The following is a 23,582-nucleotide window of genomic DNA, read 5'->3' as shown; positions in this document are numbered from 1 at the left end:
TTTAGGGAAACATTTGACAATATTAAAGTTTATCTGGAAGCATGAGTGAGAATACCAAGGAAATTTTGGTAGAAAAAAAGAAAGAATGTTAAAATTGGAGTTCCAGATTTTAAAATTTAATCTAAAGCTATAGTAGTTAAAATATTTTGCAACCTGTCTCAATTGATGTTATCATAGAACAAAATCTAGATCTAAGCTCAGATATATACAACTATACGAAGTGTGATAAAAAAAATACAGTGAATATTTAAATTTTTAAAAATTTATTATAGTAAAAGGTACATTGCCATTAATCTCCCTCAAAATGAGCCCCCTCACTTCAAACACACTGTCCCATCGTTCTTGCCACTTTCTGAAGCAGTTCTGGAAGTCCTCTTTCATGAGTGTCTTTTAATTGTGCTGTCATGACTGCCTCGGGATCCTGAATCAATTCAAAACATTTAATTTTCATGTCATTTTGACTTTTCGGGAAGAGCCAGAAGTCGCATGGTGCCAGATCTGGTGAATAAGGTGGATGAGGACACATTGTAATGTTTTTATCTGACAGAAATTGCCGTACCAGAGAGATACGTGACAGGGAGCATTGTCATGATGCAGGATGAAACCGTTTGCCTATTTCATGTTAATGCATTTTCGTGATCCATGATTTATGGCACACTTTAAAACACACCTCTCAACCATAGCTCATACCCAACTGACTGAACCAAACAAATTGAAACTTATCACACATTGTTATCATATGTGCCACTTCCCGTATTGAAGATCCCTGCCTTTCCCTTGGATGGCATTTGGCAGCAGCATTCACTGTATTTTTCGATCACACCTCATAATCTATTATATGATAATACTGGCATTTTAAATCAGTGAAAAAGTATGAATTATTAATAAAGGGATCTGAGATAATTGGTTCATTCTTTAGAAGTAATTTTTCTTTAATTTATGTCATGCATAAATATATATTTTGAAAGATTGAATAATTGAAAGTAAAGCAATGTACCAGAAAAACACACCAGTAGTTTTAGAATCTGGTGATAAGGCATACTTTTTATGGGCGGTTGGTTGGTTCAGTTAGTTAGAGCGCAGTGCTCATAACACCATCGTCGCCAGTTTGATTCCTACATGGGCCAGTGAGCTCTAGTTGTGCCCTCCACAACTAGATTGAAAACAACTTGACTTGGAGCTGATGGGTGCTGGAAAAACAACTGTTCCCCAATATTCCCCAATAAAAATTTAAAAAAGAAATACTTTTTAAGTAGCAGAACAAATGTAAAATCTATAAAGGAAAGATGATAGCCTTGTCTCAATTAAATTGGAAGCTATATAATAATTTGTTTTAGTTTCCTAGGGCTGCCTATAACAAAGCACTACAAACTAAATAGTTTAAACAACAGAAATGTATTGTCTCAAAGTTATGAAGGTGATAAATACAAGATCATGGTTTTGGTAGGGTTGGTTCTTTCTAAGGCTGAGAGGGAGAATCTGTTCCATGCCTCCCTCCTAGCTTTTGATAGTTTACTGGCTGTCTTTGGTGTTCCTTATCATGTAGACACATCACCCCCATCTCTGTCTTTATTTTCACATGGCATTCTGCCTCTTTTCCTGTCTGTTTCCAAATTTCCCCTTTAAGTAAGGACAGCAGTCATGTTGGAGTTTGGCACCCACCATACTCCAGTATGACCTAATCTTAACATCTGCAACAATCCTATTGTCAAAAAAGTCACATACCAAGGTAGTAGGGTTAGGATTTCAAATTCTTATTTGTGGGGGTGGGAGAGAGACACAATTTTACTCATAACAATTTCCTTGCATAAATTTAAAAGGAATAACCAAAAGGGGAAAGAGTCATATAAAATAACAAAGAGTTTGTATTCTCAAGTATCTATGTAGCTCTTTCATATCAATGCAAAGATAAACCCTTCAATATCTAAATAAACAGGAGACATGAATTGTAAATTAATGTTCATAAGTAAATGAGAATATAAATCAACATAGAAAAAATTCTCAATCATACTATTCATCAGTGGCTATTCATTAACCAATGAATTTTATTGCATATCAGGTGTCTCTGATAACTATGAGTACATCCACAGTTGTCAATAGTGTGGGACATGGGAATTCTTAGGCACTAATGTTGGCAAGTGTAATTTGGTTTTCAGAAAGGCAGTTTGTAAAACTGTAAATGTGTGTAAACACTTTACCCCAGAAATTCTGTTTCTGGTAGTTCTCCTAAAGAAACACAGACACAACCAGAACTTTCAGTACAAGAATGTTCTCCCATAGCTTTTTTTCCCTACTTTTTATTTTGAAATAACTATAGATTCACAGGAGGTTGCAACAATAGTACAGAAAGGACCTTTGTACTCTTCTCCCAGTCCCCCCCCCATGTTTACATCTAAGGTTAACTATAGTACATTATTGAATCCAGGAAGTTAACATTGGCACAACGTATGTGTAGAGTTCTGTGTCATTTTATCATGAGTAGAATTTTTTTTTTTTTTATGAGTAGAATTTATGTAACCATCACCACAATCAAGAAACAGAGCTGTTCCTCACCACAAAGATCCTTCAGACTATCCCTTTACAGTCACAACCACCCTCTCCCTTTTCCCACCATCTCTAATCTCTGGCAACCACCAATCTGTTTTCCACCTTTATGTTTTTGTCATTTTGAGAATGTTACATAAACAAAATTTTATAATATGTGACCTTTTGAGATTGGTTTATTTTCACTCAGCATAATGTCCTTGAGAGCCATCCAAGTTATTTGTTGTATATATCAATATAATTTATTGCTTTTATGGCTGAGTAGTATTCCATGGTATAGATACACTGCTGTTTGTTAAACCATTCGCTATTGGAGGACATTTTGGTTGTTTACAGTTTTGACTATTACAAATAAAGCTGCTATGAATATTTGTATACAGGTTTTTGTGTAGAACAGGTTTTCATTTCTCTCTCTGGTTTGTCAAGGAATGAAATTGCTAGGTAGGATGATAGTGTTTGTTTAGTTTTTAAAGAAACTGCCAGAAAAGTTTATAAATTCTCACCAGCAGTTTTTGAGATAGGAGGTCTGACAATTAAGTTTGCGAACTTGCCACTGTGCACTTACATTGGCAGCACTGTACAAACAGCTCGGTAAGGTTTCATGACCTCGGTGTATCAGTGTCTCAGCTGTGTTTGTGTCGACTTGTGGCAGTGTCTTGCTGAGTGGAGTGCATTGTTGTTGTTGGCGTGTTTTTGTGTGCTGTTGCAAGAATGTCTGAGCTTGAATTAAAGCAATGAACAAACATTACATTTCTTGTTAAACTTTGCAAGAGTGGAAGTGCAATCAGGGACATGTTATTTCCAAGTTTATGGGGATAATGCATGAAGAAAATGGCAGTGTACAGATGTATTAAACATTTTTCTGATGGGAGAGAACGCGTCACTGATGAAGAGAGGTCAGGGTGGCCAGTAATGAGCAGAACTGATAAAAACATTGCAAAAATTTGTTGAATTGTGCGTCAGAATCATCGGCTAACTGTGAGAAGCATAGCGGACCAAGTGAAAATCCATAGAGACACAGGAAAATCTTAACTGAAAATCTTGACATGAGAAAGGTGTGTGCAAAAATGGCCCAAAGGAGCTCACCGATGAACAAAATTTTGCAAAGGAGAGTCGAAGTTTTTGGAGAGGCAAGACGATGTTTTGGGCCATGTTATCACTGGTGATGAAACATGGGTGTACCAATACGACCCTGAAACAAAGCGTCAAAGTGAACAATGGAAGTCAGACAATTTTCCATGACCAAAAATGTTCCGTCAGTCCAAATCAAGAGTCAAAATGATGTTGCTAACGTTTTTTGATATCAGAGGGATTATTCATTATGAATTTGTACCAACTGGATAAATAGCTAACCAAGTTTACTATTTGGAAGTGCTAAAAAGGCTGCGTGGAAAAGTTAGACGAAAAGGACCTGAGCTTTTCATCAATAATTCATGGCTCTTGCATCACGACAATGCACCAGCTCACACAGCACTGTCTGTGAGGGAGTTTTTAGGAAGTAAACAAATAACTGTATTGGAACACCCTCCCTACTCACCTGATCTGGCTCCCAATGGCTTCTTTTTTCACCCGAAAATAAAGGAAATATTGAAAGGAAGACATTTGGATGACATTCAGGACATCAAGACATCAAGGGTAATACGACGACAGCTCTGATGGCCATTCCAGAAAAAGAGCTCCAAAATTGCTTTGAAGGGTGGAGTAGGTGCTGGCATCAGTGCATAGCTTCCCAAGAGCAGTACTTCGAAGATGACCATAGTGATATTCAGCAATGAGGTGTGTAGCACTTTTTCTAGGATGAGTTTGCTAACGTAATTGTCAGACCTTGTATCCAGTTTGTCTGCATCTTTGCTAATATTGGTATTGTCCAATTTTTATTGTAGTTTATTTAATAAGTGTGTAGTGTTATCTCATCTTGGTATTATTGGCATTTCTCTAATAACTAATGATGTTCAGCATTCTTTTCATGTGATTGTTTGCCATTCACATATCCCCTTCAGTGATGTGTCCATTTGCATCATTTACCATTTTCTAAATGCATTACTATTTTTACTCTTGACTTTTGAGAATCCTTTATAAATTTCTATATATCGATCTTCTCAGATATGTTGGTTGTAAAAATTTTCTCCCATTCTATGCTTAGCTTTTTACCCCCCTAACAGTGACTTTTATAATATTTTATATTAATTATAGTAAAATATAAAATTTACCATGTTAACCATTTTTTAATTGTACAATTCAGTGGCATTATATATATTCACATTGTTGTACAGCCATCATCACCATCCATCCTAGAACTTTTTCATTTTCCCAAACTGAAACTGTACTCACTGAACATACAACTATTCATTGCTTCCCTTTCCCCTCAGCAACCACTGCTCTACTTTCTGTCTCTATGAGTTTGACTATTCTAGGTACCTCATATAGATAGAATCATACAGTATTTGTCCTTTTGTAACTGGCTTATTTCACTTAGCATAATGTCCTCTGCTCTATGTTGTAGTTTGTGTCAGAATATCCTTCCATTTTTAGGCTGATATATGCCATTGCATGTACAGTTATACATGGCCTAAAGATGGGGATATGTTCTGAGAAATTCATTGTTAGGCAGTATCTTCATTGTACCAACATTGTAGAATGTACTTTCACAAGCCTAGATGGTATAGCATACTACTGGCTATACTATAAGAAACTTCCAAACTTGTAGAGGAGCTTTAAGAGTTTATTTAAGCCAAACTGACAATTACCAGGAAGCAAACTTTCAAGGGATTGAGAAAATGCTCCTGAGAATGGCAATTTTGCAGTTTATTTTATACATTAGAATAAAAGGAAGAGACAGAAGACAGACAGTTATGTGAAATCCATTGGTAGTAGATTAAGGGGATGGGAGAAAGTAAAGGGCATCGGATAAAAAGTGAAATGGAGAGACACATACTACTTTTACATTGGTGTGTATAGGATAGTAACATTTACAGCACACAGAGAAGGTGTGTGGGCAACAAGGTAATAATGAGGGTTTCTGTGGTCTAGTACTCTGGTGCCAGCTGTTGTGCCTTGAGGGGTCTGCAAAAGAAGATTACTCTGCCATTTCAAAGGTATGTTATTTTAAATGCCAAAAGACAGTAGACAGGCTCACTTAAAGTAAAGATTGATCTTTGTCAAGGAAGCTACAGGCCTAGGACGCAACTACCTGCTGTGACCCGCTTTTAGTTAGGAATTTTTATGTTCAAACCATCCTATGTGATTACTTTTGGTCCCTGAGTTTGTAAGGCCCACCATGCAGGCCTCCCCTGAGCTTGTCAGGTTTAGTCCCCCTTTTCATCCACACTACACACCTAGGCCATGTGGTATAGCCTATTGCTCTGTAGGGGAGGAAAAAATAATTTTCCCTCTACCATTCTGGGTTCTTGGCTGAGACATCCCTGTAATAAAAGGCAGATTAACAGGAGAAAAACAAACAAAAGTTTAATAACATGTATACTTCCTGTATACATGGGAGAGATCCAGGAAGACTGAGTAACTTACCAAAATGGCTGAAGCCACCACCTTAAATACCATACTCAGCTGAAGACAAAAGAAGATACTGGGGAAGAGTGCGGGAGTCAGTTATGGAAGGTTACTAGGTAAAACACACTAAACAGGGATAATGTTATGCAGATTAAAGTCATTGCCTTCTGCCCTGATAAGCGTTTCTAGAGGTAAAGTCATCCCCCTCTTCCTGGTAAGGCAAGAGAGAAACTCTTACAAATGAACATTTCTCTTACAAATGTAAATATCTTTTATAAAGGGTAACTTCTACTTGGTTTTCAGAGCTTCTCCCATTGTCTACTGTTTCTTAAAATTAACCAGCCTAAAATAATCCTGATGCCAAATAGACTTATTCTGGGATGACAAATTCTGTTCCCCTACAGCTTCTAAGCTACAAACCTGCACAGCATGTGACTGTACTGAATACTGTAGGCAATTGTCACACAAGGGTAAGTATTTGTAATGTGTTGTACTGCCACATTGCGATGTCCATGACATCATTAGAGAATTCACTCATAGGAATTTTTCAGTTTCATTATAATCGTATAGGACCACTGTCCTATATGCAGTCCATCATTGACTGAAACATTGTTATGCAGCACATGACTGTACATACTATATTTTGTTTATCCATTCATCCATCAATGGACATTTGGCTGCATCTGCCTTTTGGATATTTCTTCTGTGAACATAGGTGTATAAATATCTCTATGAGACCCTGCTTTGAATTCTTTTGGGTATACACCCACAAGTAAAATTGGTAGATCATATGTTAATTCTATTTTTAATTTTTTTGAGGTACCTTTATACGCTTTTACATAGTAGCTGTACCATTTTACATCCCCATTAACAATATACAAGGGTTCCAATTTCTCCACATCCTCCCCAGCACTTATTTCCTCCCCGCTCCTTTTTTTTTGACAGTATGTGATGTGAGGTGGTATCTCATTGCGATTTTGATTTACACTTCCCTAATGATTAGTGATGTCAAGCATCTTTTTATTTGTTTTTTGCCATATTTATATTTTCTTGGAGAAATATCTATTTAAGTCCTTTACACATTTTTTTTTTAATTTATTGAGAGTTGTTTATTGGTTATTGAGCTGTAGGATTTCTTTATATTCTGGATATTAACCCCTTATCAGATATGATTTACAAATATTTTCTCCCATTCCATAGATTGCCTTTTCACTGTTGATTGTGTCCTTTGATGCTCAAAAGTTTTTAGTTTTGATGTAGTACAGGTTATCTATTTTTATTTTTGTTACCTGTGCTTTTAGTGTCATCCAAGAAATCATAACCAAATCCAGTGTCATGAAGCTTTTCTGTATGTTTTCTTCTGAGAGTTTTATAGTTTTAGCTCTAATGTTTGGGTCTGTGATTCATTTTGAGTTAATTTTTATATATGGTGTTAGGTAAGGGTCCAACTTCATTCTTTTGCATACAGATATCCAGATTTCTTAACACTGTTTGTTCAAATGACTGTCCTTTCCCCATTGAATTGTCTTGGCACGCTTGTCAAAAGTCATTTGGCTGTATATGCAAGGGTTTATTTCTGGGTCTGTGTTCTAGTCCATTGATCTACATACCTGTCTTTATGGCAGTACCACACTGCTTTGATTATTACAGCTTTGTAATAAGTTTTAAAATCAGGAAGTATGAGACCTCAAACTATGTTCCTCTTTTTTATGATTGTTTTGGCTTTGGGGTGGTCTCTTGAGATTCCATATGAACTTTAGAATAGATTTTTCTATTTTTGCCATTGGGTTTTTGATAGGGATTGCATTAAATCTGTAGATACCTTTGAGTAATGTTGTTATGTTAACAATATTAAGTCTTCCAATACATGAACACAGGATGTCTTTCCATTTATTGGTGTCTTTTAAAATTTCTTTCAGTAGCATTTTGAGCATATAAATCTTCCATCTCCTTTGTCAAGTTAATTCCTTAGTGTTTTATTCTTTTCAATGCTATGGTAAATGAAAATGAAATTGAAAAATCTGAAGAGGAAATTAATTAAACAGTGTTATTGTAGAGATGTACCTGTTTTCCTTGTGTTGATTTTATATCCTGCAACTTTCGTGAATTGCTATATAAGTTCAGGTTTTTTGTGGAATCTTTAGGGTTTTCTACCTATAAGATCATTGTCATCTGTGAATAAAGATAATTTTACTTCTTCTTTTCCAATTTGAATACCCTTTATTTCTTTGTCTTGCCTAATTGCCCTGGCTAGGACTTCCAGGATTATGTTGAGTAAAAGTGGTGAAAGCAGACATCCTTGTCTTTCCTGATCTTAGAGGAAAAGTTTCAACCTTTCACTATGAGTGTGATGTTCACTGTGAGCTTTTCATACATAGCTTTTATTATATTGGGGTAGTTTTCTTCTATTTTTGGTTTGTTGAATGTTTTTATTATGAAAAGGTGTTGAATTTTATCAAATGCTTTTTCTGAATCAATTGAGATAATCATGTGGTTCATTTTCCTTCATTTTGTTAATGGAGTATATTACATTGATCAATTTTCATGTGTTGAACCATCCTTGCATTCTAGGAATAAATCTCATTTGGTCATAGTGTATAATAATTTTAATGTGCTATTGAATTGTTTGCTAGGATTTTTGAGTCAGTATTCATAAGGGTTATTAATATGTCTGTAGTTTTCTTCTCTTGCAATATCTTTGTCTGGCTTTGGTGTCAATGCAAAACAGTCCATATAGAATAAGTTTGGAAATGTTTCCTCCTCTTCAATTGTTTCAGAAGAGTTTGATGAGGCTTGATGTTAATTCTACTTTTCCTTCTATCCTGAAGAGGAACCAGGAATTGGCAGCTTCATCCTGTCTATGCTACTCTGTGCCAGGGAGAGTGGAGCAAGGGTGAGGAAAAATAACATGACATTTCTACCATTTTGAGTATGGCCTTTTTCTTGGCTGGGTGTTTGTTTGGTTGCTACAGATCCTTCACTGGTTTATAGAGCTCTGACAAAACTATTTTGGTCAATCTGTTGTTGTTTATTCTGTGTTTGCTTGGAGGGAAAAGGGACTAGAGCTTCCTAGTTTGCCATCTTGCTGATGTCACTCCCCCTCAGATTCCTTTAATTTTTTGTTCCTTTACCTGAGTGAATTCTCTAGTAATTGTTTCAGATAAAATTTGTTGGGAGGTGAAGTTTTGGGACATTTGCCATATGCTATTAGGTTGGTGCAAAAGTAATTGCGGTTTTTGTAATTGTTTTTAAGCTTTTAAACTGCAATTACTTTTGCACCAACCTAATAATGCTTTATCTTCACAGTTGAATGCCAACCTGGCTGGCTAGAGAATGCAGTGTTCACAGCTGTTTTCCCTCAGTATTAAGGTTTATTTTCAGTGTCTTCTCGTAACCAGTATTGCTGATGGAAGCCCTATGTCTTTTTGAGTCTCATTTCTTTTAGGTAGTCTGTTTATTGTATCTATCTAGACATTTTGTAATTTTTGTCTTTATCATCTATGTTCTGAAGTTTCCCCATGCTGTTTTTGCATAGACCTTTTTTCCTTATTTTATGTATATATATATATATATATCTTAGATTCTTCAATCTAAAGACTTATGTTTGTCTTTATGAAAATCCTTTTCTTTGTAATTTCTGACATTTTGATATTCATATACTCTCTGTCTCTCTTTCTCATTTGGTACACTTTATAGTTTCTGGATCTGCCTTCTGAGTTTCTTAATTTTGTTTTCATACTTTCTGTATCTCTTTCCAATTGTGCTTCATGCTGGGGAAATAATTCTGCTTGATTTTTTATCTCACTGATTCACTGCTCATCTCTCTCTTTCGTCCACTATGCTATTCAGTTCATCCAATGAGGATGATTTGCTTGGTTTTGTATTTTGTTTTAAATTTAGAGATTGAGTTTGTACTGTCTAGAATTTCAAATTGTCTTTTCGTTTATGAAAACACCATTCTCTCACAGCTCTCTTAATTTACAGACTCTGGAGTCTTTTTTTTTTTTTTTTCTGTGGTTACTGGTGTATTTATTTATTCTTTTTTTTTTTTTTTTTTTTTAAGTCTTTTTAAAATTTATTTTTCAAGGGGCGGCTGGTAAGCTCAGTCTGTTAGAGCGTGATGGTCTAACACCAGGGTTGCCGGTTCGATCCCTGCATGGGCCAGTGTGAGCAGCGCCCTCCACAACTAGTTTGAAACAACTACTTGACTTGGAGCTGATGGGTCCTGGAAAAACAGACTTAAAATAAATAAAAGTTTAAAATTTTTATTTTATTTTTCAGTTATAGTTGACATACAATATTATATTCATTTCTGGTTTACAACATATTGACTAGACATTTATGTACCTAACAAAGTGATCACCCTGATGAGTCTATTGCCTATCTGACACAATATATGATTATTACAATAATCATATTGTAATATGATTGTTGATGATATATCCCCTATGCTGTACTTTATATCCCCATGATTATTTATAGTCTTACTCAGTTTCTAGTTTTTCACTCTAATTTTCTTAGGTTTTTGTGCTTCCATTTGTTAAGTTTGAGAAGTCTTTCATGACTGTGGCTCTCCTTTAGATAACAGTCGTCGTGGTTGGTTAAGCATCATTTTATTTTAGATTTCCTCTGTGTGTATCTGTGAATGCTGACCTTCTTTAGTGCAGGATATGTCTGGTGATTTCGAGGAGAGTCAGAATGTGTTACTTGGAGGTATGTGCCAGTAACTGGTCTTATGGATCTGGGGACTCTGTGCCCCTCTTATGGCCACTTTAGACACTACTCTGCTTTTTTTGATCCCGACACACACTCTCGCTTAGAGCCAGGTGGCTGGCCCATTGGTGGCACAAACCGGTTAGGCAAGGGAAGAGGGCAACCCTCCTTGAAGCTCCTCCTGTGCTTTTTGAACCAACTACCCTTTCACTTGTCCCAGGCTCCCTTCTGCTTCCATCGTCCATGAGGCCACCTCTACTTTGTGCATTAGACATTTCCTGCTTTCATTTTTGGTTATGGGTTCCTCTATCAACCTAACTCATCTGCTTTCTATTGCTCAGGGATTTCTTCTTAATCTGTGTTACACTATAGGTACCTCTTCTTGTTTTCCAGCATTCATACATTTAAAAAAAAAAACTGTCTCCTCAATGCTAGAATGAATCCTGTGTTACTGCATTGGAGGCAGAGATATCAGTATGAACTCATTTGTATGTATGTATTTATTTATTTATTTTTAAATATTTTCTCCCATTTTGTAGGTTGCCTTTTTATTTTCTCCACCCCTTTTTCCCCCTCCCCGCTTCCAGTTCAAGCCATTGTTTCTCAGTCTAGTTGTGTAGGACAGCTCCCTGGCCCATGCTGGTATTATGAGCCTTGCGCCACCACGGCTGAGGCAGTTAGTCACCAGTCGTCGGTCAGCCGCCCCAGCAGCTCACGGCAGCTCTCGCAGGCTGCCGGCCACTCACGCTTGGCCACCGGCCACCCATGGTGGCACACGGTAGCCCATGGCAGCACACGGCAGCCCGCAGCAGCGCACGGCAGCTCGTGCCATCCTTCAGCTGCTCATGGCAGTCCAGCTCCAGGGAGAGCTGTTGCTCACAATCTTAGCTGTTGAGGGCGCAGCTCACTGGCCCATGTGGGAATCGAACCAGTGGCCTTCGGCGTTAGGAGCACGGCTCTCCAACCACCTGAGCCACCGGGCCGGCCCTCATTTTTATTTTAATATAATACAGATAGATACCAAAATAAATATGGATATGTTTGCATACATGGTTTAGAGGTGAGTCATTATGTACATACTTATATTTCCTAGCTTCATCCACTAAGAGGACCTAGAAGCTGTACCACCCCGGCAGTACCTAGCTCACCTAGTGCCGAGATCTTGGTTTCTGATACCATTCTCCAATAAAAACAACCGGCATCCTTGGGAAAATGGCTCATTCTAGGGTGGGGGCAGGGAAAATATAAAATGAATCTGGAATATCTGATAGTGCCTGAAAGTAGAGAGCTAAAGAGGAGGTGTGGGCATGTCAGAAGCAGGAACCAACCTGAAAGAGCTCTTAATGCCCACAGCTGGAACGGTTTTAGCAACAAAATAAATAGTATTGTCTTATGACCTCTAGAATAAAATAACTACCCATGAGTCCATACTTACCATATAAATAAATGATTAATTCAATAAATAAATGGGGGAGAGGGGACAATTCTATCTTAGAGATTTAATTTAAAAATTAAATTACTAACTATAGAAACATGGAAATTTAAAATCACCATTAGCATACCACAACGATCATTGTTGCAGACAAAATCCAGTGATGAATTAGTGGGTGGCACTTTAAGGAGAAATAGGACCTTAACATCGCCTCAAAGTATCTTCTCAAATATTTGTATTGCCGTGGTAGTTTTAGCACATGTCTTCAAGTCTTTGATATGCCGTCCTCTAGGAGCTGAAGCTGGACCTAATGACTCACTTCCAATTACTAGAGTATGGGAAGGGAAAAATAGTTAAGTTTGCAGTAGAAAATCCTGGCAGACATCACCTTCCGTAGTGATCAAGGTTAATATCACCTGTGATCAGCCATGTTGGTATCATGCAACCCCGGATACCATGCAAAGAGAAAGGCACTTCACCCCTGCAATCTTCTCCCTCAAAATCCATAATGTCAGCTTAATCATGAGTAAAAACCAGAGAAACCCAAGTTGAGTGACATTATATGAAATACTTGACCAGTGCTCTTCAAAAGGGTCAAAATCATGAAAGGCAACAAAAGGTGAGAAACTCATAGATTGGAAGAGATCACAGAGACAGTGATGACTGAATGCAATGGGCGATTGGATTTATTTCCTGAAACAGAAAACAGACTTTAGTAGAAAAACTGTGGAAGTCCAAATACATTCTGTTGTTTAGTCAACAGTGTCGTACCAGTGTTAATATTTTAGTTGATGATTGTCCCGTGGTTGTGTAACATGTTAACATCAGGAGGAGCTGGGTGAAGGGTTTACAGAAAACTGTATTAACTGTGGAACTCTTCTGAAGTCCAAAAATATTTCAAGATAAAAAGTTAAAAGATTATCTTTCCCGATCCTCCAATTTGGGTAAGGAGAAGGATAGCAAAACTTATGTTCATTCCTTCATTTTAATCCAGTAAATATTTTTTTGTTATTAGGAAGGAAATATACAAAGTAATGACAAGTCATTTTTTACTGTGAATGGACTAAACATCCTTCTGAAGGTATAACTTATTGGGTAAGACAGGATCCTGGTGTTAAAGAGGTGGCACACACAGATAGAAGCTGAGCAGAGTTTAATGAAGAGTTGACCTCACACCTGTCAGAATGGCTATCATCAACAAGACAAATAATAACAAGTGTTGGAGAGGCTGTGGAGAAAAAGGAACCCTCATACACTGTTGGTAGGAATATAGCCACTATGAAAAACAATATGGAGGTTCACAAAAAATTAAGAATAAAATTACCATACGACCCAGCAATCCCACTTCTGGATATATACCCCAAAAATCTGAGAACATTTATCTGTAAAGACATATGTGCTCCAGTGTTCTTGCAGCTTTATTTATGGTCGCCAAGACATGGAAACAACCAAAGTGTCCTTCAATAAGTGGTTGGATAAAAAAAGATGTGGTATATATACACAATGGAATACTACTCAGCCATAAGAAAAGATGAAATAGTGTCATTTGTGACATCATGATGGATCTTGAGATTATTATGCTAATGATATGGAAATAAAACGTCTTGAGGAAGAAATGCCTTTCTGATTCATACTCATGGGTCACGGGCCAGCAGCAAGCCCATTATGTGATAAGAGCAGCACCAACCTTGGAGTTGGTTGATCCACCGGAAACAGCCAAGAGGCACATTGAGTCCCTGGGAGCACACAGTGCAGTGTGGAGCAGACAGAAGGACGAGCCTGCTGGCCTTGTGTTTTGGACATGTGCAGCAGTGTTCTCCATCTTGTGCCCTTGTTCCTACGAGGATCTTTGAGGTGGATATTAATCTGCCTGTGGGAAGATTCGACTGAGGCTCCGAGACTGTTCTGTGATGTGTCTCAGACGTCCATCATACTGAAGACAAAAAGCCTCCCCTTATTTGTACAAAGAAAACTGATTATATTTTTTCCCTTGGAGTTCAGGAACTTAACTCAGTACAAAGGAGCTAGGAAAATATATTTACTTTGAAACCTTTTCTTATCTACATCTTGAATTTTGCTAGCAAATGCTATGATATTAGGAGCTGTCTACCATTTTTAAAGGAGAAAGTAATATTTCTGATCATTTTCTTGTCCTAAGAGAAGAGGGACTTAAATGCACTTCTGAAATGGGATGATTTGCAAAGATGAAGTTGGGGTGGTTCGTGGTCCTTTGAGATGTGACTCACTGGAGAGGGGAGAAGGGAACTGCAGGTGCTGGGTGCACATGGCCAACAATCTGGCTGAGGCCACAGGCCAACTTCACAGAGGCGTCCTCTGCCTGTGGTCTGTGGATGAACTTGGGAGTCACGTGGCTCTGAAATTGTGGGTGACATGCATGCCTTTGTGCACATGTGTGCGTATGTGTGTGCACTCACTTGCATACGTGGGTTTGGGAGAGATGGTTCATAACTCCATCTGATCTCAAAAGAACCTGTGTTCTTACCTCTCCATTCCCGAATCACTGCTTTGAAAGCTGGTCAGAATAATTTGTTCTGATGTCAGTGAAATGGTATTTGCTGATTTCTCGATCCTGAGGGGACTGCCTTTTCCAGGAAGGACTGACCTGGCTTTGGGCCCAGCCAGACTTACCCTCTGCCCTTTTCTCTCCCTCCTAGGCCAATACTGGACAAATTGATGATCCCCGGGAGCAGTACAGAGTCATCAGCAGTAACCTTGCCCTCATTCAGGTGACTCTTCCTTTTGATTGATGGGTCCCCTTTTGCATCTGCAGCCAGACCCACTGCAGGTAGGAAGGATGAAAGCTAAGTGAGCCTTTGTCCCTGTGCTCTGGACTGAGCTTGGGCAAAGGGAGCCACCCGTCACTCCACCTCATGCCCACCAGACCACACTCTTGCAGCAGGTGGAGGCTTCTTGGAAGATTCTCCTACACTCTTCTCTCTTTCTCATAGCCTAGGGTGCTAATTGCCTTCACTGCCCACTCTCCCCCCAAACAGTGCTGCCAGGCTTGCTGCCACTGTCCTGTGATGCCCTGTGCATGTGATCCCGCTTACTCTGTTTGGGGCGTCTGCACATCTTTCCTGCCTGGGAATTCCTCCTTGGCCTCTCCTGCTTCTCTGCCTGTTCCTTCTCAGCCTTTGCAAAACGTTGTCCCTTAAATGCTTCAAACTTGTACCTCCTTCTAGCAGACCCTAGTTGGGCTAAGTGCTCATCCTGAGATTCTCAGAGTCAGGAAGCCCAAGGCAAGAGGAGTCTGCAAAGATTGGCTCCAGGGCTCACAGAAAGCTAGGGTTGGATCTAGCAAGAGAGTGGCTCCATCTAGAACCGAGGCTTGTCTGGCTGGGGGCATCCTGTGGCTGCACAAAGAAACTGGACTCTGAGATCAGACAGGCCTGGAGTTAAGGCAATTATTTATCAACTGATAGCCTTAGGCAGAGCACAGACTTGCTTAGCCTTATCTCCCTTTTCATCAAATTAGGAGGATACCAACTTTACCTCTCACCTGGGTTCCAGAGCCTCTATTTCTAGCTCTTTATTGGTTATCTCCCCCTGCCTGTCCCAGAAGCATCCCTGAAACAGCATAGCCAGATCTAGCCTCGTCACCTTCCCTCCTCACACCCATCTCTTCTGAAGTCCCCAACTCCCTCTAGTTTGATGTTTGAAAGCTCACTTTGGGAGTCAACCAGCTGGGGACTCTCAGGCAAGTCACTTCACATTACCTGCCATGTGGGTGGTTGTGAGCTGTGGGTCATGGGAGAGGCATGGAGTCTAGCTTGCAAGTGGTAATCAGTCACACTAGATGTGCCCAGTGAATAGTCTTCCCATTTAATCAAACTGGAAACCGAGTTACCCTCAGCTTCTCTGCCCCTTATCCTTACATCTAGTCACTGAGCAGCCTATGTTTGATTCACGCTGGAATCTAGCCCTGCTGTTCCTTGCTTTGGCCTCTTGGTCCCTTAGCTGACTGCAGACCTCTTCGCTGTTTTAACTGCACCAGACTTCTTGATCTTCAGCTCACCTCTGCATAGCCATGTGAGTGACCTTTTCTAAAACCAAAAGCTGATTAGGCCTTTTCTTCCTTAAGCCCCTTCGTGAGTTCCCCTTATCCAAGTGTGGGAATGGCTCAAAAGGCATTCACGGTTTGGTCCCACCTTCCCCACCAGCTTTCTGTCCCGACATCCGCTGCCTTTGCATATGCAATTACCTCTCCTTGGAATGTCCTTTCTCCTCTTGTTCATCTGGCAATGAAGCCCTTTGAAGACTCCAGTCAGGTCTCAGTTCCAACCTGATGCCAGGTACAGCTCTTTGGTGTCTGGCATGTGCTGCTGGGGCTGCCCTTGTTGCAATTTTGTGTTTAGATGTCTGCCTTCTCCACTTGAGATGAGTTGCATGGGGTAATTTATAGCCATATTTGGCCTGTAGCTGAAGAGCTTCGGAGATTATGAGACACTTGTGATACTCCTAATAGAGGGTCTGGCAAGGAGCAGGTAATAAATACCTTAGCTACAAGTCACCGGTTTTACTTTTCTGTTTTACACCAAATCCTTGTTAATATGCATGTACATTTCCACATGACTGTCAACAAACATTTATTAAACCCTGCCGTGGGCCAGGCAGTGGCTTTGCACATGGTCCTGATGATAGCATGGGTATAATTTTGTCCCTCCATTTTTAAAAAGCTTAACATCAAATCAAGTGGTGCAACAAGTTTCACAATTAAACTTTTTAATAACTTTAACATAGTCCATCATGTAAATGAACTCAAGAGTGATATTTAAAATTTTTAACAATAGGTAGGGCCTAGAAACTCCCTGGTGAGACTGAAGGGCAGCCACTGAGAGCTGGCCTGGCCAGGCCAATGCAAACCTGCCCAACTTCAGCCCTGTCCGACTTCATTTAACCCTGTGGGTGCACCTGCAGTCGTTTATAGGCTTCTACTGGATAAATTACACTGCAACGAAAATGTTCTCTTTTTGCATGACTTTTTTAAGAAAACTTCCCACAAGTTCACGAACAGAATAAAGGTCCAGATTTTTCCAAAAAGTATTTCAAAATATTTGGTTCGTAGTATTCAATAATAGCACTAGTATTAATATTTGAATTATTAGTTTCTCCATAACCTCACCAGCATTGAAAATACTCTTCTAAACCACTTTTTGCATTTACAATATGTGAGTGTGTTTGTGTGTGTGTGTGTGCACGTGCATAGGCAATATGTGATACGATTTTCTGTTTTTTAAGCTTAAAAAGTATAGAATTGTATGTACAGTTCTATAATTTGTACTCTTAATGACTATGAATGAAAATCATTTGTAATGGCAAATAGTAAGCAACTCAGTAAATAGCAGCTCTAAACATCGTTATCATTATCATATGGGTCTTTGTACACATATGCAATTGTTTTCTTGGGAAATGCTAGATCATAAGACATGTGGGTAATTTACAGCCAAATTCCCGTCTAAATTACTGAACCAATGTTACCACCATTAATATATAAGAGACCATTTCCCCACATATTTGTCAATGTGTATTTTATATTATCAATCTTTGAAATTTTAATTTTACCTAGTTTGATGGGAAAAAATAGTGTATCCCATCCATTCATTGATTCATTCATCCATTTATTCAGTGAGCACAGATGAGGGCTGAGATTCAGGCTCTCTTCTCAAAGCTGGGAGCCATGGCAGAAAATAAGACAGAACTTATCTTTTAATAGAGGAAGAATAGCAGCAGGTATAAATAAATAAGATACCTTCAAATTGAGATTTCATTTAAAATTTTTCTGATTACTAGGGAAGTTGATCAGCTTTTTTGCACGTTTCTTAGCCATTTGTATTTCCTTATCCTGTGAATTCCCTGTCCACATTCCTTGTGCATTTTTCTATCAGGTTATATTATTATTATTATTATTATTATCATTATTATTGATTTGTAACATGGACTTCATTATTCTGGATACTAATCCTTTATTAGTTATACATGTTGGAAATATTTTCTCCAAGTCTATCTCTGTCTTTGAATTTTGTGGGATCTTGAATCATACGGAAGTCATAGTTGGACTTAAAGTTTATCTATTTTTCTATATAGATTTTAAATGACACATCTTTAGTAGAAGGCCTTCCCTAATCTGAAATCTGAAACGTACTATATTTTCTTCTCTTTCAACTTTAGATTTTTATGTTTAGGTGTGCATGTGTGTGATGATTTAAAACAGGAATTTATTTTATTTTTCCCAAGCAGATGTCCAGTTTCTCTTACCTTTTTCATTCAACAGTCAATATTTCATACAAATTTAAAATGCCACTTTTATTATATTAAATTTTCATATATTCATGATCAAATTTTCATATGTTAATGTTTCATGTATTCCTGATGCTATTCCCGGACGCCCTCCTGTCCTGCTGATCTCTTTTCCTGCCAATACACCCTATTTTAGTTACTGTAGCTTTAAAATACATACTGATACTGAGTGTGTCAAAACTTCCTCTTGATCTTCCTCCTCAAAATTGTCTTGGCTATTCTCACACATCTGCTTATCTTTGTGAAATTTAAAATGAGTTAAGTATCATGAAAAGTCTTGTTGGGACTTTCATTGAATGATATAGGTGAACTTGGAGAGCTTTCTTCTTCTTTAAAATACTGACTCACATTGTGTGTTCACCACCCAGAATCAGTTCTCTTTCCGTCACCATATATTAGACCCTGTTTACCCTCTTCTAGAGTCTCCTCTCCCCCTGATCCTCTGGTAACCCCTAAACTATTGTCTATGTCTGTGAGTTTTTGTTCCTTCATTTGTCTTGTTCTTTTTTTGTTTTCAGTTTTATATGTGAGATATAGATAATGTATTACAAAATTGTACGCCTGAAATATATGTAACTTTACTAACAATTGTCATCCCAATAAGCTTCAATTTAAAAGGAAAAATACTAGCTCGCCCTATCCGTATATATGGTAGTGTTCTTTGTTTATTCAACCTTCTTTAATAACACATGATTCCATTGAGATGTGTTGGATTACTGAGAATAGATACCAGTATTGTGGTGAAGAGCAGGGAGGAGTGGAGGTGGTCAGGGGAACCCTGCCTCACATTTCTGATTTCTGCCCCAACAGGTGCAGGCCACCGTTGTGGGGTTCCTGGCTGCTATGGCTGCCCTGATGCTGGGAGCTCTTTCTACGGAGGAGTTAGACTTTGAGAAGGTGAAGTTGCTGTGTGCCAGCAGTGTCATCACTGCCTTCCTTGCTGCTTTTGCCCTAGGTGAGCTGTGCCCTCACCCCAGCACCTCTACTCCTCCTGGCTTGTTGGCATGCCCCACTCCTCAGGGCTCCAGTCTCAGGTCTTTGTGCTTTCAAATCGGAAAGATGGAACACTAATGGTGGAGCCTTGCGTGTCTGGCTACGGGGTGGGGAAGAGCCTGCCTGGGTCTTGGCCCACTTTGTGGGCAGGGGAGGAAGGCAGTGAGCCCCTTCCTGAGTAAAGTGTGTGTGCCAGAGTGAGCTCCTAACTCCATTTCTTTTCCCTCTGTTTATTGAAAGAGCTGGCCTGTGCTTTGTAGACACATTCGTCTGTTCATCTATTCATTCGTTCATTCATTTCATTCATTCATTCACTCATTCCTTAACTGTTTCTTGAGTATGGCTTGTGTATGGGCCTCTGCTGGAGTCTGCAGTCTGCAGTCATGGTGGGAAGCAAGGCTCAGTTTTTAGTTCAAATTTCATCTCTTCAGAGAGGCATTTTCTGACTACTCCCTCACAAGTACTGCTCTCCTCCCTTCTCCCCTTCTGCACTGCCACCACGCTCTATTGCACCATGCTGTTTTCCTTTTAGAGCATTTGTAAAAATCTGAAATTATCTTGTTTCTTTGTTAACTTTCTATGTCACCTCCCTGCTACAATGTCAGCTCAGAGTGGGGTTCCCATCTCCTATTCTTCCATCTGCCTGCCACACAGCAGATGCTTCCTATGTGTCTACAGAAGGCAGAAAGACAGAAGCATTGGCAGAAATAACCCCATCCTCAGGGACCTCATGGATGTCAGTGGAGACCCTATTGCTGTGTGACTACGATAGAATGTCACCCATTCATTATCACTCAGTATTTATTGAGTGTTGACATGCTATGGACCAGGCACTGTTACAGGGCTTGGGATACACTGGTGAGCAAAATGTACTGGGATCCTGTTTTGTGATGTTCATATTCTAGTTCAAAGTAAGACATCAATACAGGAGCATATAATAGTTCCAGTTAAGTGTCAGTGCCTCTTCCTTTCTGAGGCTTTCTCTGCTCATCTGTCTAGAGTAGCCCTGTTAGTCATACTTTATTTTAGTATCCTGTTTATTTATTTCAAATGCTTGTTCACTTACTTGTGTACTGTCTGTTCCAACAAACATTTATGTGTGAGTACAGAGCCTGATGGTTATGAGAGCACTTAAAACAGGCCAGGCATATAACCAGCTCCCAAATGTTTGCTGAATGAATGGACTTTATTCTGATTCTCTTCTGGATTGTGTGTGTCTGTGTGTATGTTGCAACATGTGCAAGTACAAGAAGGAACAAGTGATACTGTAGGAGTTGGATTTGTATTTACACTTCTGTCGCCGCCTGTCTCACTGCTCATGAAACACCTTTGAGCTCAGCTCTCTGTGAGTGAATACAGCAGGTTGTTTGGTGACTTCAGCCGATTGATGAAAGGGCTGCATTCCTGAACTAGGGCACATAATTGGGAAGGAGGTAAGAGTGCAGAAGCCTGGGAGCATATTCCCTAGCTGTGCTTCCTGGGTGGGATGTTTGCTCCTAGTCACCTGCCTGTGCATGTGCCCATGGCCAGTGGCACTATCACTCAGTGTGGTTAAAGGAAGGGCAGGATGAGTATGCCAAACCTTCTGGAGAAATAGAGCCCAGGAGATACTTGGCATGATGTTTCCTCTGAAAACAACACAATCAAATGATTCAGGCTTGTTCCTGTGGGTCCTTGTAGAGAACGCCATTCCTACCTCCCCATTTTACAGATGAGGAAACTGAAGCCCAGAAATGGGGTAAAGCTCGGCTCCATGGATGTATGTAATTGGGGTTGTCCAAAGATGTGTGGAAGGTCAGAAATGCTGCCCGTGGCTCAGTGTGACTGCGACATGACTGCCATAAAGCCACGTGGTGGTGGTGGTTTATAATAAGCGCTCTCAAACTGGGGGTGGTGCCCCTTATATAGTCCCAGTGGGATTGTCACCAGACCACCAGCTCAGCCACACAACTCAGATTCACTTAAAACTGGTATTTCAAAAGGGAGAAAAGAGCTGTGACCTGGTCACAAAATAGGGCACAAACTATGGCCGGTTGTGGCAGCTTTAGGACCACATTGATGTAATAATTCTAATTATTTTTAGTTACAGAATGCTAGGTAAAGTGTTAAACACCACGAGCCAAGATACAAAGTGTCTTCTTAAAGACCCACATTAGATGCTGTTGGATTAAGTCCTAGGCAGCAGCTGGGGCCTAGAAGTTCACATGCGACAGTCACCTCAGAACAGAGTCAGAACAGAAAGTAGGACCTGGTGAGGTAGGGTGGCCACGAAAAGGTACCTCTCAGGTCTCCAGCTGGGGAGCAGATCTCTAATGCTGTACCCTAAAATCTATCACCCCTGCACTCAGAGGCCACATGCTTCCTGCACCCAGTGGTGGCCCTGTGGGGCTCCTGAGATAGGCCTGTTCCCCAGAGATGTGTACCTACCCATGTGCCTTTGGCTTGAGGACACCTGACAGCCCTGCCGAGCTGCCCAGCACTGCACTACAGTGTGCGTGTGCTCCTGCTCCTTCCTTCCCTGTCTCCTGCCGCAGAGTCCACTCTGTACTGCCACCCCTCCCATTTCCCTTCACAGGCTTTGCCCCTAACAAACCTCTCACACTACTAATTCCACCCAGGCTCCTGCTTCCCCAACAGACACAGTAGGCTCAGTCCTTGGGGCTCCCATTGCTCAGAGCAGTTTTGGAGTATCTTCCCTACAGTGAGGAGCTGTGAGCTTCATGTCTGTAGTTCCAAGCGGTTTGAGAACCCAGGAACCACTTGACTGCTATTTCCCCGACAGGTTTGAGTGTGTCATCAGAGCCAGCAGGTCGCTTCTTAGCATTATGCCTACAAGTCACAAAGCAGAGTCCGACTGTCCCAGCCTTCAGCCTAGGCTTATGTGGATAGAGGGAAGTTACTGAGCAGCCTCTTGACCACCTGCTCATCCTGTGTCACTTCTCCCCTGTGCTGCTGAGCTTCCTTGGGGCCACTTGATTCCCTGAGCTTTGAGTCTCTTCTCTCTCCTCTCTACAGGAATGCTGATGGTCTGTATAGTGATTGGTGCTCGAAAGCTCGGGGTCAATCCAGACAACATCGCCACACCCATTGCAGCCAGCCTGGGAGACCTTATCACGTTGTCCATTCTGGCTTTCTTTAGTAGCTTCTTCTATAAATACAAAGGTAGGGGGGCCCCAAGGAGGAGGGGCCCACCAGCAAGGCTGAGTGGGAGTGTTTGTGCCTGCAACATTCAGATTGGGCATTGTTCCCTCAGGAAGGAACCTGGGGTCCGTCATGGAGTCAGAAATCCTCCTTTTACAGAGGCAAAGCCTGAGGTCATTGAACAAGTCAAGGTGTTCTCCAGCAAGTGCCTCAAGCTGTCCCAATCATGTTAGATGGGACACAACTACTCAAGTCAGCAGACACATAGGTTGTCATTTTCCCTCTTAGGATCAGGGTATGCGAGGAGGCCAGGGAGGGCCTGAGGCTGGTCTGGTCACTGCAGCACATCCTCACAGGTGACAGTGCCTCCTTGGGGAAGGCAGTTCATACAAGACTCATATAAACTGCCCAAGAAGTGACTCCCAAGAAGGAATGCCTCAGCCAAGGCAGCAGCAGTACCAGCATATGCTCTCCTATAGGCACGAGGCAGGGGAAGCCAGAGCTCCTCTGAAGCAGGCTGGCAACCTGTTCAGCAGCTGAGGGAGACGAGATGTTCACACATCTTTTGGCAACAGGCCCTCACTACACCAGAGGTATCCCCAGGTCTGCCCTGGAAACGGTTTGTGCATGCCCTGAGCTCTGAGGGCAGGCAGCATCACCCTTGCCCAGATGGCTCTCGCCTGCTGGGTTTGCACAGCTGACTGCTCCTCTCCAAACATCACTGTTTTACTTTCCAGCTGGTACAGTCTAGATAAGATGGCTACACACAACTGTTTGCATTTAGTGTCACTTCTGAGTGTGGTGAGGACCCCAGATGCCTGGGGGCAAGTAGCATAAATGAGTAGAGTAGACAGTGGTGAGGACATTGAGGAGCACTGGGTGGGGCATGTGGTGATCGTTGGTGGGAGGAAATGCCCCAGACAGAGGAGCAGCC

The 23,582-nt window shown here is 40.5% G+C and overlaps 1 protein-coding gene across 16 annotated transcripts in view; it reads left to right on the top strand.

Moving 5' to 3' along the window:
• The window catches only part of SLC41A3 (solute carrier family 41 member 3), a 71,627-nt gene that overhangs the window by 35,836 nt on the left and 12,209 nt on the right, over positions 1–23,582 (top strand). For 11 of the 16 annotated variants that reach the window (XM_074340431.1, XM_074340434.1, XM_074340436.1 and 8 more), the window contains 3 exons: positions 14,872–14,943; positions 19,325–19,469; positions 22,523–22,669. In XM_074340431.1, the coding sequence (XP_074196532.1) occupies positions 14,872–14,943; positions 19,325–19,469; positions 22,523–22,669 (364 nt within the window). The remainder of the gene's footprint in view (positions 1–14,871; positions 14,944–19,324; positions 19,470–22,522; positions 22,670–23,582) is intronic. The other 5 variants (XM_074340435.1, XM_074340443.1, XM_074340441.1 and 2 more) reach the window with 2 other exon arrangements.

This window comes from Rhinolophus sinicus, linkage group LG09, assembly GCF_036562045.2.
Source record: "Rhinolophus sinicus isolate RSC01 linkage group LG09, ASM3656204v1, whole genome shotgun sequence".
NCBI lineage: Eukaryota > Metazoa > Chordata > Mammalia > Chiroptera > Rhinolophidae > Rhinolophus > Rhinolophus sinicus.
The sequence above is the reverse complement of the archived record's forward strand: the minus strand, read 5'-3'. Positions and strand labels throughout refer to the sequence as shown.